This window comes from Nyctereutes procyonoides, unplaced genomic scaffold, assembly GCF_905146905.1.
Source record: "Nyctereutes procyonoides isolate TBG_1078 unplaced genomic scaffold, NYPRO_anot_genome, whole genome shotgun sequence".
Lineage (NCBI taxonomy): Eukaryota > Metazoa > Chordata > Mammalia > Carnivora > Canidae > Nyctereutes > Nyctereutes procyonoides.
Genome location: NW_026575044.1, coordinates 21552914 through 21570281, shown reverse-complemented (window position 1 = coordinate 21570281; position 17368 = coordinate 21552914). Strand labels below are relative to the sequence as shown.

The 17368-nt window shown below is 35.2% G+C and overlaps 1 protein-coding gene across 1 annotated transcript in view; it reads left to right on the top strand.

The window, feature by feature from the left end:
• PIK3C3 (phosphatidylinositol 3-kinase catalytic subunit type 3) overlaps positions 1-17368 on the top strand; it is a 136135-nt gene that overhangs the window by 59012 nt on the left and 59755 nt on the right. The window contains exons 11-13 of the mRNA XM_055323835.1: positions 3682-3836; positions 5464-5554; positions 11642-11709. Of these exons, the coding sequence (XP_055179810.1) occupies positions 3682-3836; positions 5464-5554; positions 11642-11709 (314 nt within the window). The remainder of the gene's footprint in view (positions 1-3681; positions 3837-5463; positions 5555-11641; positions 11710-17368) is intronic.

Genomic DNA, 17368 nt, shown 5'->3' with positions numbered 1-17368 from the left:
TTTTATTTTTATATTTTTTTTTACATTTTTAAATTTAAAGTCAATTTGTCAACATATAGTATAACACCCAGTGCTCATCCCATCAAGTGAAGGGCATCTTTAATCTGTGAAAAAACACTATGTTTCTAGACTTTATAGGTACCTGTAGATCTACCTTATTTTTTAAAATTTCTTAATTTTTAAAATTTTTATCTTTTTTTTTTTTTTTTAAGATTTTATTTATTTACTCACGGGAGACACAGAGAGAGAGATGCAGAGACACTGGTAGAGGGAGAAGCAGACCCCACGCAGGGAGCCTGGTGTGGGACCCGACCCTGGTATCCTGGGGTCACGCCCTGGGCGAAGGCAGGCGCCAAACCACTGAGCCACTGAGGGATCCCTACCTTATTTTTTTTAAACAGCAGCATAGTATTTTACTGCAATTTTAATTTATAATTTATTTAACCAGTCAGCTTCTTTTGATAGTTATATAGCTTTTCCTATACTATATTTTAGGGAATAGACTTATGTATACATATTTCTGTATTGTTAAGTAAGTAGCTTAAATTGGAATTGTTAGGCCAAGAGATACATTCCTTTTACATTTTGCTGATAATGCTCTATGAATTTTTTATTTTGGGACTTGTATCATACTTTAAAAAAATTACAGTTGCTTCACAAGAACATTAAACATGATTGGACAAATCCTTCCCCTCTTTTTTCTTTTTTGTAATTTTCTGTATAATTTTTATATGTTTATTCTTTCCAAGAATTTTAAGATAACTTTTTCATTTTCTTAAAACTCCACCAGAATCTTAAGTGGAATTACATTAAATTTATATATTATGTTAGAAAATATTGACAACTTTATAATATTAAACCTTTGCTTCTGGAGACATGACTTTTGTATTCATTGAAGTCTTCCTGTTAGAAAAATTTTATACATTTTAAAAATAGATTTATTCCCTGACAGTTGTTACTGTTATGAACTACCTCACCCCTTTTATCTCTTACTTCTTTTAGTTAGTTAAATAAAAAGCTATGTTTTAATATTTATGTTTTATCTAATCACTTTGGTGATTTCTCTTGTTATAATGTTAGGTGTGTTGCTATATTTTGTGGATATAGCATTGTGCTGTATGGAAAACATCAGCATATAATATGTGCTATATGTGAAATCTGTGCTGGTGAATTTCCTAATGTAGCCACACATTTGTAATATAAGTCTTCCCAATCTTTGAATACCTTTCAGAATTGAATTTGCTAATATTCCATATGGGAATTTTTTAAAAGCCATATTTCTTATTGCTGTATGGCTCAAAAGGGGAGATGCCCCATAGAATTTGAGGAGGAAGTGACATTTGAGATGTTGAAGGAAGAGTAAATTTTCACAGTTGGACGTGACTTTACATTTTAAGTGGAGAGACCAGTATGAGCAAAGGCAAGGAGACGGAAAAGTATAAGAAAAAATAGAAAGTATTTCACTTGAACAGGAATGTGGGTTGAGTGTAGCTAGCTGTTCAGGAAGTAAGATCAGAACCCATGTCTTTCTCACTGTAAATGCCTATATGAAGAATTACTCTTCATTCAATAAGAAATGGGCAGTCGGTGAATGATTTTTGACATGGAACTTGGCCTGTGCACTCTAAAACATTAGAATTAACTTGTTATTAAGAGGAATGGTGATAACTATCTAGATAATACTCCATAGCTCTTGGGGAAATTTTACTGAAATGTCTCAGTTGAAAACCTGATTTTTTTTTTCTTTTGTTTTACTCGGATGCTTATGTCCTTCATGCTTGGAGGAATTTTATGTGTTTCAAGATGTGGCTAAATAATGAGCAAACTGACTTTGTACAAATGAAGGAAAGTACAGTTTGACTATAGAATACCAGCCCAACAAGTCAGATAGTAATGAGTGACTTAAAAAGAGGAAGGTTTTCTTCTGAATTCCTCCTTCCTGGGAATTTACCAATACAGCCTTTTTGATTTCACGTGGTAAGTCTTCTATAATGGGGAAAACATAACAGGTGATATATTCAACAGCATTTTTGAAGCATGCCTTAGTAAGGAAGGCTAGCAGTGAAACTTACTTGGTTACCTTCTGAGAAAGATACTTCTCTTTAAATATATTAATCAACTTTCTGTTATGTAATTCACCTTTTTTTCCTTAGAAAAAGCATGCCTGTTGCTATTAGATGTCATAAGTCTCCAAAGAATGGTAGAAAATCAGATGTTTCTTGCTCCAATTAAAAAAATGGTTTTTAGAAGCAGAACACTTATAGAGGTGCTTTGATACAGTCATTTGTTTTCTCTGGCCACTGATAATCAACATTTGAATGTGAATGAATAAGCCTTTAACTTTTCATTTAATTTTTTTTGTAACAAAATCATATTTAGTGGTGAATTCTTGTGTATTATAATGATAAAAATGTTGACTATGTCAATGTAAGAAAAAAGTTATGAAAAAATATATGTATTAAGTGAAAGAAAATTAGGTTGTTGGAAGTGATCTTTGTCTTCACGATGTTTGTAATAAATTGTGGAGATAATAGTTTAGCAATTAAGTACAGATTCTATAGTTGTTACAAATAGGGAAGGAAACTGTGTGCCCTGAAGTTTTGTAGGGGATTTCACTTGGCTTGTGGGCCTAATAAAGAGGAGACTGAGATTGAGGTGGCGGTCACCAAGTTTCAAACCATCATCTAATTATGACTTTTGAGGAGCTAACTGGGTGAGTGTCAGCTGGACCTTGAAGATAATGATACTTTTAAGAAGTGTTTGAGTTTTGTGAATTTTTTCAGACTGTAATTCTTTTTAAAAGGAGATTTTTGGAGTTTTCTTCACAGCCATTGAGAAGGGCCAAGAGAGTATGATATTTATAGAGAGTATGACAGGAAACATTTCCATCCTTAACATTAAACCTAAAGAGTCTTTTTATGTTAAAGGAAAACTCAGGAGACTACTTTGTTGACACGTTGAGTCCTAATTATCCTGTTGGTTGTCAATAGCAGTATGGGAAATTTAGGCTTAGGTATTTGTTTTCTTTAAGCTATTATTGCTAGTTGGTAGGAAGTAAGCTTTTCTCTTAACCAAGAGGGTTACAATTAAAATGTCTGTTTTATAGGATTTTTCATTTAAGAAGCCACCCAAATTCAAATTCTCTAAAACTTGACCTTTCAAGGAATTCAATATCCAAAAAAAATCCTAAGCAGAAAAGCTCATGAAACAGAAATTCTTTTAGAACTTGAAAAATTGGAGTTTCTTATGAAATCGTAGACCTAAAATGCCATTATCTGATCTATTGCTGAGAAAAGGATCCTTCCTTAATTTTTTTAGTTTTATGTGAACCATCTTAATCCTTGTTTTTGTTTTTTGCTTTGTTTTTTGGGTACTGCTTTCAACAAGGCATTTATGGGTCATTTACTCTGTGCCAGACACTGTTCTGTGACTTTCTTCTATTAACTGATTTAATCCTCACAACTCATCTCTAGGTATATGTGATTATGTCCATTTTACAGATGAGGACCCAGTGAGGCACCAAGAACTAAAATAGCTTAGTAACTTGTCAAAGGCAACACAGCTGCTAAGTGGTAGATGAAACTAAACTGTTCACTTGATATTTAGGAATAAATGATGTCTGTAATCATATTGCATTTGTTTTTCTAATATTAGCTTATTTTTTGTTTGTTTGTTTTCCAGGATTTGTTGATGTACCTATTACAGCTGGTCCAAGCTCTCAAATATGAAAATTTTGATGACATAAAGAATGGATTAGAACCTACCAAGAAGGATAGTCAGGGTTCAGTGTCAGAGAGTGTGTCAAATTCTGGAATAAATTCTACAGAAATAGATAGGTATGACTATCCAGGGAGGGCTTATTTTCAAATATAATAGTCTCCCCCCTCTTCAGACTTCTTCTCTTTTCCTTTTTCCCCAGATATACTGAACCTTAGTTTGTACTAAGTTTAAAGTTGTACCAATGAATGTAGCTTATGTACTCACAGAGCACACATTACTGTGTTACAGAGCTGTGTTTTGCAAGCTGTGGAGTCAGAATACCTGAGTGAAAATCTCTGCTCTGCCACTTAATAGCTGTGTAAGCTTGTGGAAGGTGCATATTCTCTGTGTGGCCCCAGTTTCTCATCTTAAAAATGGGGATATAATAATAGTAACTAATCTTTGAGGGCTGTTGGAAGATTAAATGAGTTAATAATATACATAAAGCATTTAGGATAGTGCTCAGTAAGGATTAGAGACTACTCCTGTTCATGCAAAAATAAAGTGAAAGATGGGGCATGTTAGTGAACTCAAATATTTTATGGTATGTTTTATTGGCCGCTTTTCACCTCTTTAGTAGTTATAACAACAACAAAAAAAGTATGGTACTTGAATTAAAAGCTGTTAACAATAGTAACAATTAAGAACTCCCATCTCTGTAGCAGACACTGCAAGGTGGTCCACAGACTTAACTCATTTTAATAGTCCTCTGAAGTACGTGTTCCTATCCCTAATTTAGAGATGGACTGAACAAGAAGTTAATTGTCCAGAGGCTTTTATCCTGCAAATGGTAGAGTTGACTTCAAAGCCCAAAGCCCATGTTGTTTTTACTTTGCCATTTTGCTTTTCATGAAGTCTTAAAAGTTGAGATGAATAGGAACCTTTGGGTAAGAAACCCAGTCATTAAACAGTTATTTTGTGAAGGTCATGAGATTTGTTAATGACAGATGAGGTCTAGAGTTCAGATTTCCTGAATTAGTCCAATTATTGCAATTTTCACATGAACTCAAGATTGTATTTCTAAATTTTTCATTGTGATTATGATACTGCTGTTCTTTATCTTCTGTGTTTCATTTGAAGAAGAACTCAAAAATGGGAAAAATAATTTTTTTTCTTGTCCTGGCTGCTTTATATTTTTCTATTTTTAAGAGAAGAGACAGGACCCTCTTACTTTGTCTCCCACCATATATTAAAGGCCTTCAGTCTCCAGTCATGTTTATTTATATACCTGCCTCCTCCCTTAGTTCACCTAAAATCTTTTACTAGAAGTCTATTAAGATTTTATGACAAGATGTAAAATGTAATCCAGTATTTCCCAAATTATGGTCTGCTGGTTACTAATTTATATGATTTTAAAAAGATAAAAAAGAGATGGGATGGTCTTGTGTTCAGATATGTTTGGGAAATGCTCGTTTAAATTAAAATACACTTTAAAAAAAAACTATAGTATTTATCAAAACCTTTAATATATCAGCTTGCACAAAAATCTTCCAAGAGGCTGTTACCCATATTTTTTTTACTGTAGGCTTTTCTCAGGACATACTGTGACTCTAGTGTTGCACAGAACATGATTTAGAAATGGTGCTTTAACCAGACAAAACTGTGCTTAAAAAAAAACTGTGCTAAAAAAGTCTAAGAGAAGGTGAAGTATTTTCTCTTAACGGAATTTTTACATGTCAGTGATATCTCCTGTTATTTTTTCAGCTCCCAAATTATAAACAGCCCTCTTCCTCCAGTGTCTTCCCCTCCTCCTGCATCTAAAACAAAAGACAGTTCAGATGGTGAAAATCTAGAGGTAGGTACAAAGCTTTTCAAGTTTCCTACGGGAGCTATCTTACCAGATAAATATTTTATGTTGGTCTTTAAAGCATTGATTTTGATTAATAAACTAAATATTACAACTTTATTAAATTACTTGTTTTATGATGCATGTTTATGACGTTTCCTCTCAGCAAAAAGTGCCAGAAAATCTTCAATTCAAGGCATTTTTATTGGTGCTTTGGGCAAATAAATGGATTAATATGCAATATGAAAATAAACTGGGCTTAAATATTAAGGAAACTCAGAATATTTATTGTGAACATATTTGTGAACATTGCTGTAATTGTTGGTGTTGTGATTACATTGTAGAAATGTATGACTTTGATACTTGTATACTAAGTAGCTGTTCTTATACAGAAAAATTAAGTGAAATCTTCCTAAATAAATAGACTGATTTTTGAGGTAAAACAGGCCAAAAAGCCTACGACTACTCTGAAAGTACATTTGGAAGTATATTTGCAGAAGTTGATGTAGTGTGTTGTTGAATTTCTCCCTAAGACTTCTAATTTGAGAACATTTCACATCTCTGATGTTGAAAACAAATAATATGGACTTTGATACTAGGAAGTTCACTTGATTTTTTATTAACATATGTATATATTGATTTTAGTCGAATTTTAGTAGTAGTGTTGAAGACTGAATGACTCCTGTTTTTATTACTGTTAACCAGAGTTTGATATCTGCCTACCTCTTGATACAAGAGAAAATATTGAAAAAAAAAAGAATTTTAAATTACAGGATCATAGAATCCTTAAGGGAGCCCTTTAAGAAATCATTTAGCACCAATTTAATTGTTTTGCTTTTTCAAATCTAAGATACAGATATATTGGTTCAGTAATTCATTCTTTCACACATATTTTTTGAGCTTTTAATCACGTACCAGAAATATTCAAGGTGCTGGGGATGATGAGGTCAAAATCTTTGTCTTCATGGAGATTATATTGTAGTGTTTGTACTGATGGTAGTCAATAATATTTATATACAGTAGAAGAAATAATGATATCTACTTTCTAAGGAGAAAAATAAATCAGAGTAGGATGTTAGAGGAGGTTTTGGGGTGAGGTTAGACAGTTGCAATTTTGAAAAGTGGTCAGGGAGTGCCTCCTTGGGAAACTGACATCTTGTAAAGGTGATATAGTGAGGGAGTAACCATGCAAGTGGTCTGGGGAGAGTATTTATCAGGCAGAGGGAACAGCAGGGGCTTGAGGACCAGAGCATAAGTGTAAGAGGAACACCAGAGGATCCTGGCTCTGGGGAGTGAGCAGAAGGGAGCACAGTAAAAGAAGGAGTCAGAAAAAGAGCAGGAATCAAGCAGGCCATGTTATCAAATGACTTTTACTTGGAAGCTATTGAAAATAATCTGCATTAGACTTGTTGGCGGTTTGAACTAGGGTAGTTTACATTGAAGATTGTGTGAAGTGATTGGATTCTGAATGTTATATTCAGAATAGTTTTACACACTATGACTCAGAACTTTTAGACTAAAAATAAAAATAGTTTATATATATTTCTCATATTTCTCTTGTAACTGTTGGACCTACCTGTTATTACTCAATGATTAAACCCATTTTTTTTTCTCAGCTGAATAGTTTGTAAAGGGTTTAGCTTATTCAAGCTATCCCAGAAAGCACTGGGACTCCTTTTGAGTACTTTCTCCCTCTTGTTCCCTCCAGCAGAGTAATAATACTATATAAGCAGTCATCACCTTTAAGAGACTCGTAAACAGTTCAGTGTTTAGAAATGTCAGGTGGTATCCAGCCAAACTGAAATTCATTGCTTATCACTGCACATACCAACATCCTTGTTTCCTCTCTGACACCTGAGGATTCTCTTGCATTTTTTCCTCTTTCCTTTACCTGTTCTTGGAGTTTTAGGAGAGCACTATGTATGTGTGGCCAAATGTTAGAAAATAGACACTTACTCTCATTGTTGAAATATGGTAATTTTCCATTAATTCTCTGGATTCTTGAAGAGAAGATATATTCCCCAATCGTTGGGAATACCATTACATGAATGTCACTAGAACAAGCTCATTCATTGTGTTAATGAACCCTTTCCTGATATTTTCCTGTGCTTGATATCTTAAGATTTAGGGTAAAATCTCCCCCCCCCCATTATGCATAATGGTGTAATTGTCAGTTTCTCCTTCTTTTTCTGTTGATGTTTGCTTTAAATATTTTGAAACTATTTTATTAGGTGCATTCAAGTAAATTGAATCTTTTATCACTGTTATTACTACTACATTATTTTGAGTGATATATTTTGCTTTAAAGTCTGTTTTGTCTGATAGAAATAGTACTTTGTCTTGGTTAGTATTCACCGGTATACTTTTGATTCCTTTTCATTTCAGTATTTCTGGGTCCTTATATTTAGGTTTATCTCTGGAAAATATCCTATAGCTTGATTTCATTTGTTAATCCAGTTTAACACTATTGTCTTTTAACTAAAACTTTTCCTCCATTTTTATTGTGATTAGAGCTCTATTTTGATTTATTTCATCATCTTAAATGGTGATACTTTCTATCCTTATATATTTTTCCCTTACCTATATTTGGCTGGATCCTCTTCCTATCATTTGTCTCTGTCCTCAGCTTGGAGGTTATATTGTCTCTCATTTCTTTTGCTGGCTAGATATTTTAACATCCATCCTTTAAGTTTGGCATAAAAAGTATTATCCTTCTCCAAAACAGTATGCCTCTTTACTTGTATGTCACTTTTATCCAGTGATGTAGTTCTTTCTTATTTAACTCCCTAATGAGATAATATTATCATTGTATACAATCAGTAACTATTTAGAAATATTTACGATTTCTTCTTATATCTCTGAACTTCAATATGAAATCACTTTTTTTCCTAAAGCACATTTTTTTCTTCTAGTTTTAAAATTTTTTAAAATTACCTAAATTGAGTTTAAAAATTTATAGTACAGGTTTCTTGTTTCACATGTTTTTATTTATTTATTTATTTTTTTAAGATTTTATTTATTAGAGAAAGAGCATGAGCCAGGGGGAAGGACAAAGGTAGAGGAAGAAACAGACTCCTTGCTAAGTGGGGAGCCCAATGGTGAGGTTCCATCCCAGAACCCTGAGATCATGACCTGAGCTAAAGGCAGATGCTCAACTGACTGAGCCACCCAGGCACTCCTCACAAATGTTTTTAAATTTAATTCTTTCCAATCAATCTATGCTCTGTCAATAGTATTTTAATGGAAAAAAAAAAGTATACTGTCAAATGAAATCTGTGTTTTCTATTTATATATATATAAAATTGTGTGTGTGCATATTTTTATATATATGTATATATAAAATTATATAAAAATGTAATATCCTTCTCCTCAAGTCAAAGATAAACTTTAGGCTTAGATTCTACCTGTTAAATTCATGGATTTGGTATTACGACTTTCTGATTGAGGTGTTTCCCTACTGGGCTTTTAAATGTTGCACATTTAAAATCTAGTGCTAAGGTTTTAGCTCTAAAATTAGAGATAAGTTTCTTGCCACCTCTGAAAGCACTGGCATATCTGCTTTGTGATAATAACCTTTTATTACTTTAGCTTACTTTCCGAAATAGCCCTACCACATAGAAACTTCTAATCCATTGATCTGTACTTTATTTGTTCATCAGCCTCCTTCAATATTTGCTTTCCTCTGAATATATCTTTTATCCCATGGCTCAGCATTTTAATCATTCTTTTATTAGTACTTTCAGTTCCCTTGGTAAAATCTCAACCCTTGATAAGCCTAATTAATTACCTAATTGCTCTAAGCCTTAATATTGCTGAAGAAGCACATGGCCTAGCATGTTGGCATCCCTGTAAATTCATGATCACAGACATCAGATGGACACTCAACATCTGCCATCTTACATTCCTCTGGGTGGGTTGCTTTCCCTGCTCTGCAGTGCCTATTTCATACTTTCTCTACTTTCTTCTTCGTGTTCTGCCTCACACTTAATGGAAAAAAATAGAAGTCTCTGGGTAAGATTGGTCTCAATTTCCCATCACCAGATTTACAGAGGTAATCCTTTTTCATGCTTTCCTTGTTTTCCTACACAGACAAAATACAGCTCCATTCAAAGATATGCTCTCTTCTTTTCCTGGTAGAAATATTCAAATATGTCAGTATCTCCCATCTAAAAAATTCAGAAACGATTATAGGGGAAAGGAGAGAAAATGAGTGGGAAATATCAGAAAGGGTGACAGAACATGAGAGACTCCTAACTCTGGGGAAATAATAACAAGAGGTAGTGGAAAGGGAGGTGAGCAGGGGGATGGGGTGACTGGGTGATGGGCACTGAGGGGGGCACTTGATGGGATGAGCACTGGGTGTATACTATATGTTGGCAAATTGAACTCCCATAATAAAATCTACAAAAAATAAAAAAATAAAAAATTCAGAAACGAAACAAAACAAAAACTTCCTTGCCACCGTCCTTTGAAACCACACCTTATTTTCTTATTTCCCTTTAAATAAGATCAAGCTTCTAAAAGTATTAAAGGGAGTTTCCCTTCTAAAAGGAGTTTTTTGTAAATATTGACTCTTCCTTTTTTCTTTCTCCCCAGTTTTTAATTCACATCATTCTGGCCTTTGCTTCCCATTGTTAATTCAAAATTCCTTTGCTAAAGTAGTAAATAACTTGAATGTTTGTGATTATGTATACTTCTCAGTTCCTATTTGCAGTATTCAGCAAAGTAAATGGCTCCCTTTTTTTGTTGTTTTTAAGATTTTATTTATTTGTTCATGAGAGACACAGAGAGAGAGGCAGAGACACAGGCAGAGGCAGAAGTAGGCTCCCTGCAGGGAGTGTGATGCAGGACTCATCCCAGGGCCCAGGGATCACGACCTGAGCCAAAGGCAGATGCTCAACCATCGAGCCACCCTGGTGCCCCAAATAGCTCCCTTCTTGAAGGATTCTTCTCAGGGTTTAAATGATACTGTACAGCCCATGTTTTCCCCCCACCTCTCTGACTGTTCCTTCTTAGTTTCCTTTGTCAGCACTTTCTCTGCTGCCTGACATCTTAATGTTCCTCAAGGTTCTCTTCTATTCTCAATTTATACTCTTGCCCCAGGCTGTACTGATAAACTCAAATTTATACGTCTTGCACATTTCTCTCATCTGAGTTTTAAATTCATATATCCCAAACCCTACTTGATCTCCATTGTATATCTGACAGGCATTTCAAGTTAATATTTAAAACTACAACTCTCTCTCCTGAATACAACACTTCAACCTATTGTTCCTCAGTTGGAATTTCCATCGGTGATGTAGCCAATCAACCCATTTGCTAAATCCATAAATTTGGGAGTTAATGTCAATTCCTTTCTTTCCTTCCTCCTCCTTTTCCATCAGCAAGTCTTATTAATTATACTTACCAAATGCTTTAAAAATCTATTTCTTTCCATCTCTGCTCCCACAGTTCACTCTTGTAGACTCCTATAATAACATCCTAACTGATCTCAGGCCTCTGAGATCTTCTCAGAGCAGCTGGAGTCATTTTCATAAAATGGAAATCAGATCATCTCACCTTCCTGCTTAAGATCTTTTGTTCAATATCCACTGCTTTGCAAACAAAATCTATACTTAATAGTGTGACCTTAAAGGTCTTGCACAATTGGGCTTTGCCTATCTTTTCAGCTTCCTTTACTTTCATGTTCACCGTATTTTAGCTACACTGGGCCTTTTTAAAATTTCTTGAACAGTCAAGTTTAGGGCCTCTGTCCATAGTGTCATTTTGGGCTCGCCTAGTATCACATCCCCGTCGCTGCCTTTTGTGACCTCCCGATCTAAATTTTTTCTGAGTTTCTTTGATGTCTCTCTTCTCCACTAAATGTTAAACTTCAGTAGGACAAGTAACTCTGTGAACCATGGTGTCATTAGCCTCTCATATATTGCCTGATTTAGAATAAATATTGGATGGAAGGATGAAGGAATAGATGGATATGTAAAAATCTGATCTGTGACAGATATATAGATGAAAACTGATAGACAAATGTAGACTCTCTTCTTTTCCCCTTATTAATAGCAGATGGTAATAAATTTACATTTCTTTTAATTCTTTCAGCAAGATCTCTGTACCTTCTTGATATCAAGAGCCTGCAAAAACTCAACATTGGCTAATTATTTATACTGGTATGTGAAATAGCTTTCTTTTTATTTTCTGATTACGAGTTAGGACTATTTTTTCCCCACACTGTAAATATAAAGGCAGTTTGAAATAAGATATGAGAAGTCATCAAAAGCCTAAATGTAGTATTTATGTTTCCTGGCTGTATTTCTTTACAACTGTGTTCAAGGAAGTACTTATTAGCACTACCGTTTCTCTTCCTTTCACTGACTTTCCAGGACGTAAGATAAAATGGGGTAAGGTAGTAGGTTTTGCAGTTTGATATCTATTTGCTTTTTATGCTATTTTAAGCAGTGTAAGTATGGTCCCTCACAGTCCTTCAGGAGTGTGTATTTTCACATTATAACCATGGCATTGGTAATCACGCAAAAAAAGGAAGCTGGAATTTGAAGGTACCTCTCTTGTGGATGAGGAAACTGGGGCAGAAGCAAGATGTAGGTGAACTTGGTGGAACCTTATTAGTTAGAGGGTTTTTTCCTAACCTCAGAGGGTTTGTTTTTTGTTTTTTTTTTTAATAGGGATTTTTTTTATTTTTTATTTCTTAAAAGGCCAGTCAGGGAGAAATTCATCAGGAAAACATGTTTCATGGGATATCTCACGTTGGTCTCTACGTAAGGTCCCCCCTTCCCTGGGGTCCCTTGCCCCCCACATGAGGGCTCAGCACAGTCCACCCAACAAGGGCGAGCCACACAGAGGGAGACAAAGTCTGCATGCCTCCCCTTGTGAAGCCACACCCCATAGAAGGTGAACGTGATGATAGCTCTCTGCAGGCTGGAGGCAGAGCTGCAACTAATTCTTGGGGGTCTACATGCATTTAGAGCTCTGTTCTTCAGGAGACACTAAGATCAGCAGAGACCTTACAGAGGGTCTCCAAATGCAGGTGAGGAACCTCTAGGCTTATTTAGCACTTTGCTATTAACAGAGTGCTTTCAGTGACCTTTTCTCACTCTTCCCCAAGAAGTTAAATGGGGCAAGTAGAAGTGTATCTATGAGAAAGGTTTCCTGAATGAGGTGAAGGAAAGAGCAACTAAGGCCATGGAAGAACTAACTGACTTCCTGTGACACAAGTAATATAAAGCCTGGCTCCCTTATCTGTCACAGAATAATAAAATGTAGAGGACAACTAACTTAAGCCGCAATGAGCAATATTTTGGTTCAATAAAAGAAAGCACTAAGATTAAACACAAGACAAGAGAGCCTTAGCCAATTATAGAGCAAACAAAAGGCCGACCCAGCTGGGCAACCACTACCTGAAATCTCTGTACATTTAGAAACATTTTTAAACTTATTGACATACTTGATAGTATTTAACTGTGGAAATTATTTCTGATCTAAAATACTGCTTGATTAATTGGGTTTATTACTTAAACAGTAGAAATGAATAGATACCATTTTGAAAACTCATTATTTTTGAAGGATAATAAGGCATTTTGCTTTCCATGAAGAAAGTAAACAAAATACTGTCTTGTTCTAGACTGAGTTTGGAAAACTGTCCTGTAGTTCAAATTAAGCCTGAATTTTATTCTCCTACTCTCCAAACATAACATTATTCTGGATACTGCCCTTGTAGCCAAGAAATATGCAACTAAATCAGAGGGCTCTTTCAAAACCAAAAGAGCTGTCCATTATGTACATATACAGTAAATAATTGTTTAGTCTCAACCTTTATGGTCCCCTTTAATCGTAATTAAATCTGTCATTTTCCCCCCTGCCCCTTTATTTTTTTTTTTAATTTTATTTATGATAGTCACAGAGAGAGAGATAGAGAGAGAGGCAGAGACATAGGCAGAGGGAGAAGCAGGCTCCATGCACCGGGAGCCTGATGTGGGATTCGATCCCGGGTCTCCAGGATGGCACCCTGGGCCAAAGGCAGGCGCTAAACCGCTGCGCCACCCAGGGATCCCCCCCGCCCCGCCCCTTTAGAACCTGTAATTTTTTTTTCCTTTTGGTCCTAATAATGGAAAGAAAAATAACCTCTTTTCTTTTAGCAGTTTAATATAATATTCATAAAACTACATTTCTCTCACAGTAAATTTCAGTATGTCCTTGAAAAATACCTACAGAATGTTTTGGCTAGTTGTTTATCACCATTTTTACTTTAAAAAGTTTACTTGGCAATTCTCATAATATCAATAGCTACTATTTCCTTTTTAATGTAATCTCTTGCTTCCTAATGTTCTCCATTTTCCAATCTGAATTCTTAAGTGTATGTCTGTTCACTGGTGTTACGGAAAATTTCCTCATGAACATCTAAGTAAATATTTAAAAGGAAATTAAAAAAAACATAGCACTCAGAAATTTGCCAAGTTTTTGGGTAAGTACTTATAAGCTGCTTGAGTATTTTAAAATTAAGATTTTGTATTTTTTAAATCATTTACTGAGGATTCTTTTATAGATATTTTTATTGCAATATTCATGAAAAGTTTTCTCTGGCTAAGAATTTATAGTCTAGACTCGTCACTATTATAAGAGCTATGTGTGCATATATTGATTTTGTGGTGTTTTAAAATTACTCTTCACATTTGACTATAGACTATAGGTTTCATTGTAGAATCTGAAATTAGTTGTGATAGAACCTTTGATCTCTTATTTCAAGTAGGAAGAGTTTTCAGACCATTCTGCAAGCATCTAAGCAGTAGGAAACCAATTAGATGAGCAATTTCCAGCAAGGCAACAGTTTCCATTCAGAAAGAATGCTTTGTTTTCTCCATAGACAATAAACAAATGCAACTCCAACTCCCAGTCTTATAAGCATTCCATCAAACTTAGATTTGATTTGTGTTTTCTTGCTATATCTCTGATTCATTGAAGCAATAGCATGTGCTATGTCTGCTCCTTCTCTGAGGAGTAGTTGTTTTTCCTGTATTTACAGTCTGCATATTACATATTCAGAGATACTCATGGGGAGAAAAAAGCTGTTGATGTAGGCTTCTGGCATTGGTAGGCACTGCTTTTGTGATTGTTGGGTGAAAATATGGAAATAATTTCAGTAATTGGTTTAAAATGATCATTCTCTTCCTTGAACATGGATAGGGTAGTATAAAAATATTAATCAAGTATAATAATTTAAAGGCCTCTCACCCTAAGCATACTCTTATTGTAGCAAATATATTAAAATAAATTTTAATTGATTGTGCTATTTCCTTTCAAACCTTTTGAATTTCCTTTTTCATTTGTCCCTTTCCAGCGATTTAAATGGAATTCCTGGCATAGCTGAATCCTTAGGGGCTTATAGTTGTGCAGACAATCCTTTTAAAATGAATAGTGTCAACCTTTTAAGCCACAGAGGGGAGTTATAGTCTCCAATCTGTAAAGTGTTGGGCATCAAGATCTATAAATCGTTCTGATTTTTTATTTTTATAGCTAATGTTGAAATTGAAAGTAAATTTTGGATGCTTTGACATGTTTTTCTATGACTTTTAAGACCTTACAAGGTAATAAAGGTTACTTACCCTACAAAATGAAATTGCCAGGAAGTAGGTAACCCACTGATGTCATCTTACAATGGGCACCTGGACAGTTTTGTCTGCATTTCTACTTGAAGATGATAGGTTTCCAGGGAATACCTTAGAGTGCTTTGTACAATCTACTTATTGCTGTGAACTGAGAATTCAGAAATGATTCAGATCTAGGTCTTTTAGTCTTGATCTGAATTTGCCCTTCATATTGGAGATGATGCTGTCATTTTTGTTTTAGACTTGTCTTTTTGCAACAGAACTTTGGCTTGGAAGATATTTTGACCTTTATCATTAGCATCAGTGTGAACGCTCAGTCATAGAAAATAGCTGTGACCATGGAGTTTACTTGGTGGTCAGGGAGACCTGAACAAAATGATGGAGCCTATATGTTCTGGTCATCTGTATTACGGTATTACTCATTTGGAAATGAATTTCTGTGTAAAGACCCAGAAAAAGACAATTAATATACTAAGGTAATGGAGATAGTCAAGGAATTTAAAGGGTGGAAAGGTCTGGAGAGGATTTGAATAGGATTGTATATTATCAGTGTTATAGTTTAGAATCACAATTTAACATTTCTATGTGATATCCTGAAATGACCAAACATTCTGGAATACTGCAAATAGGAAATAAGAGTTTATCTTAAACTGTTCTTAGCTTATTTGTCTAGAATAGAGCTACCCAGTGAAGCTTTCTACAGTGATGGAAACTATCCATAATACTGCACATATGGCTGTTTAGCACCTGAAATGTAGAGTATGTGACTGAAAATTGAATTTTTAATTTTATTTTAAATAGTTATATGTATTTTATAGCTCTAGAAGGCTTTCTTGCTTGCTTGCTTTTAGAGAGAGAGGGCAGGGAGAGAAATGAGAATCTTAAGCAGGCTCCATGCCCAGTGTGGAGCCCAATACAGGGCTTGACCTGGGCTGAAATCAAGAGCTGGGTGCTTAACCAGCTGAGCCACCCAGGTGTCCCTCTAGAAGTCTTTCTTGATTCAAGATTCAAAAATACCTTGAATTTTGGTCTAGAATTCCTGTTGGGAACATGATATGATGGAAATACCGTCATGGTTCAGTTCTTCATTCCACTTTTCTGAGAATTCTAGGTTATATAGCTCTAAGACATTAGAACAGCTGCTATTACCATGATAAACCATTGCACTGGGAAGTCAGGAGAGGAAGGCTTTTACTTTTTTAGAGCCCTTAAAATATTTCTGTGTATAAGACTATTATAAATATGTTAGGAGCTACTGAAAAGTTTTAAGATGTGGCCTGTAGCATCAAATTCTTAATAATCAATAAAGGGAACTAAGAGTTAAATATGTGAAACAGTTGTAACAGCACAAGTTTGAGAGGCTAGGCCTATTCTAGGAAGTCAAGGAGGAAGGACTTGTCAGGGTCTATGAAGGCTTCCTGAAAGAGATACAATGTCTTCTTTACTTGAAGGGTGAGTAGCATATGGAAAGATGGAGATGGGAAGTATTTCTGGACATTATTGCAGCATGAGCAAAAGTACCAAGTGGGTGCAGATAGGAGGAATGATTAGGGGACTGACTTGACTGCAATGTGCATTCATAAATTGGGGATAGTGGACATTTGAACCAGATGGTGGGGCCACCAGATCTATGTTAAACTGGTAGATAAGAGGGAACCATTGATTTTTTTGTTAATAGAGGTAGCAAATTATGAAGATAGTTTAAAGAAGAAAAATATAGGATGATTGTATTGAGCAATAATGGGTTTCTTTTCAGAGTTGGAGAAGCCAGGTAATAGGTATCTGCTGGTTGATTCTAGGCGGGGCTAGCTAGAAGCATGGTTAAGAGGCATTTTTTATAGGGAAAAAAAAAATAAGTTCTAGTGACTAATTGGGTATAGATATTTGAGGCAAAGAAATGGGAGCTAGGTTTGGCTCTATGTGCATGGATCACAAATTAAGTGCCAATAATGATTTTTTTCCAAAGATTTTATTTATTTATTCATGAGAGACTCACAGAGAGAGGCAGAGACACAGGCAGAGGGAGAAGCAGGCTCTAGGCATGGAACCTGATGTGGGACTCGATCCCTGGACTCCAAGATCACGCCCTGGGCTGAAGGCAGGCGCTAAACCGCTGAGCCACCCAGGGATCCCCGCCAATGATGATTTTATGTAGCACTTATGTTCTCTGCTCTGGCAACTGCCTCACTTCTATTTTCTTGTATTCAAG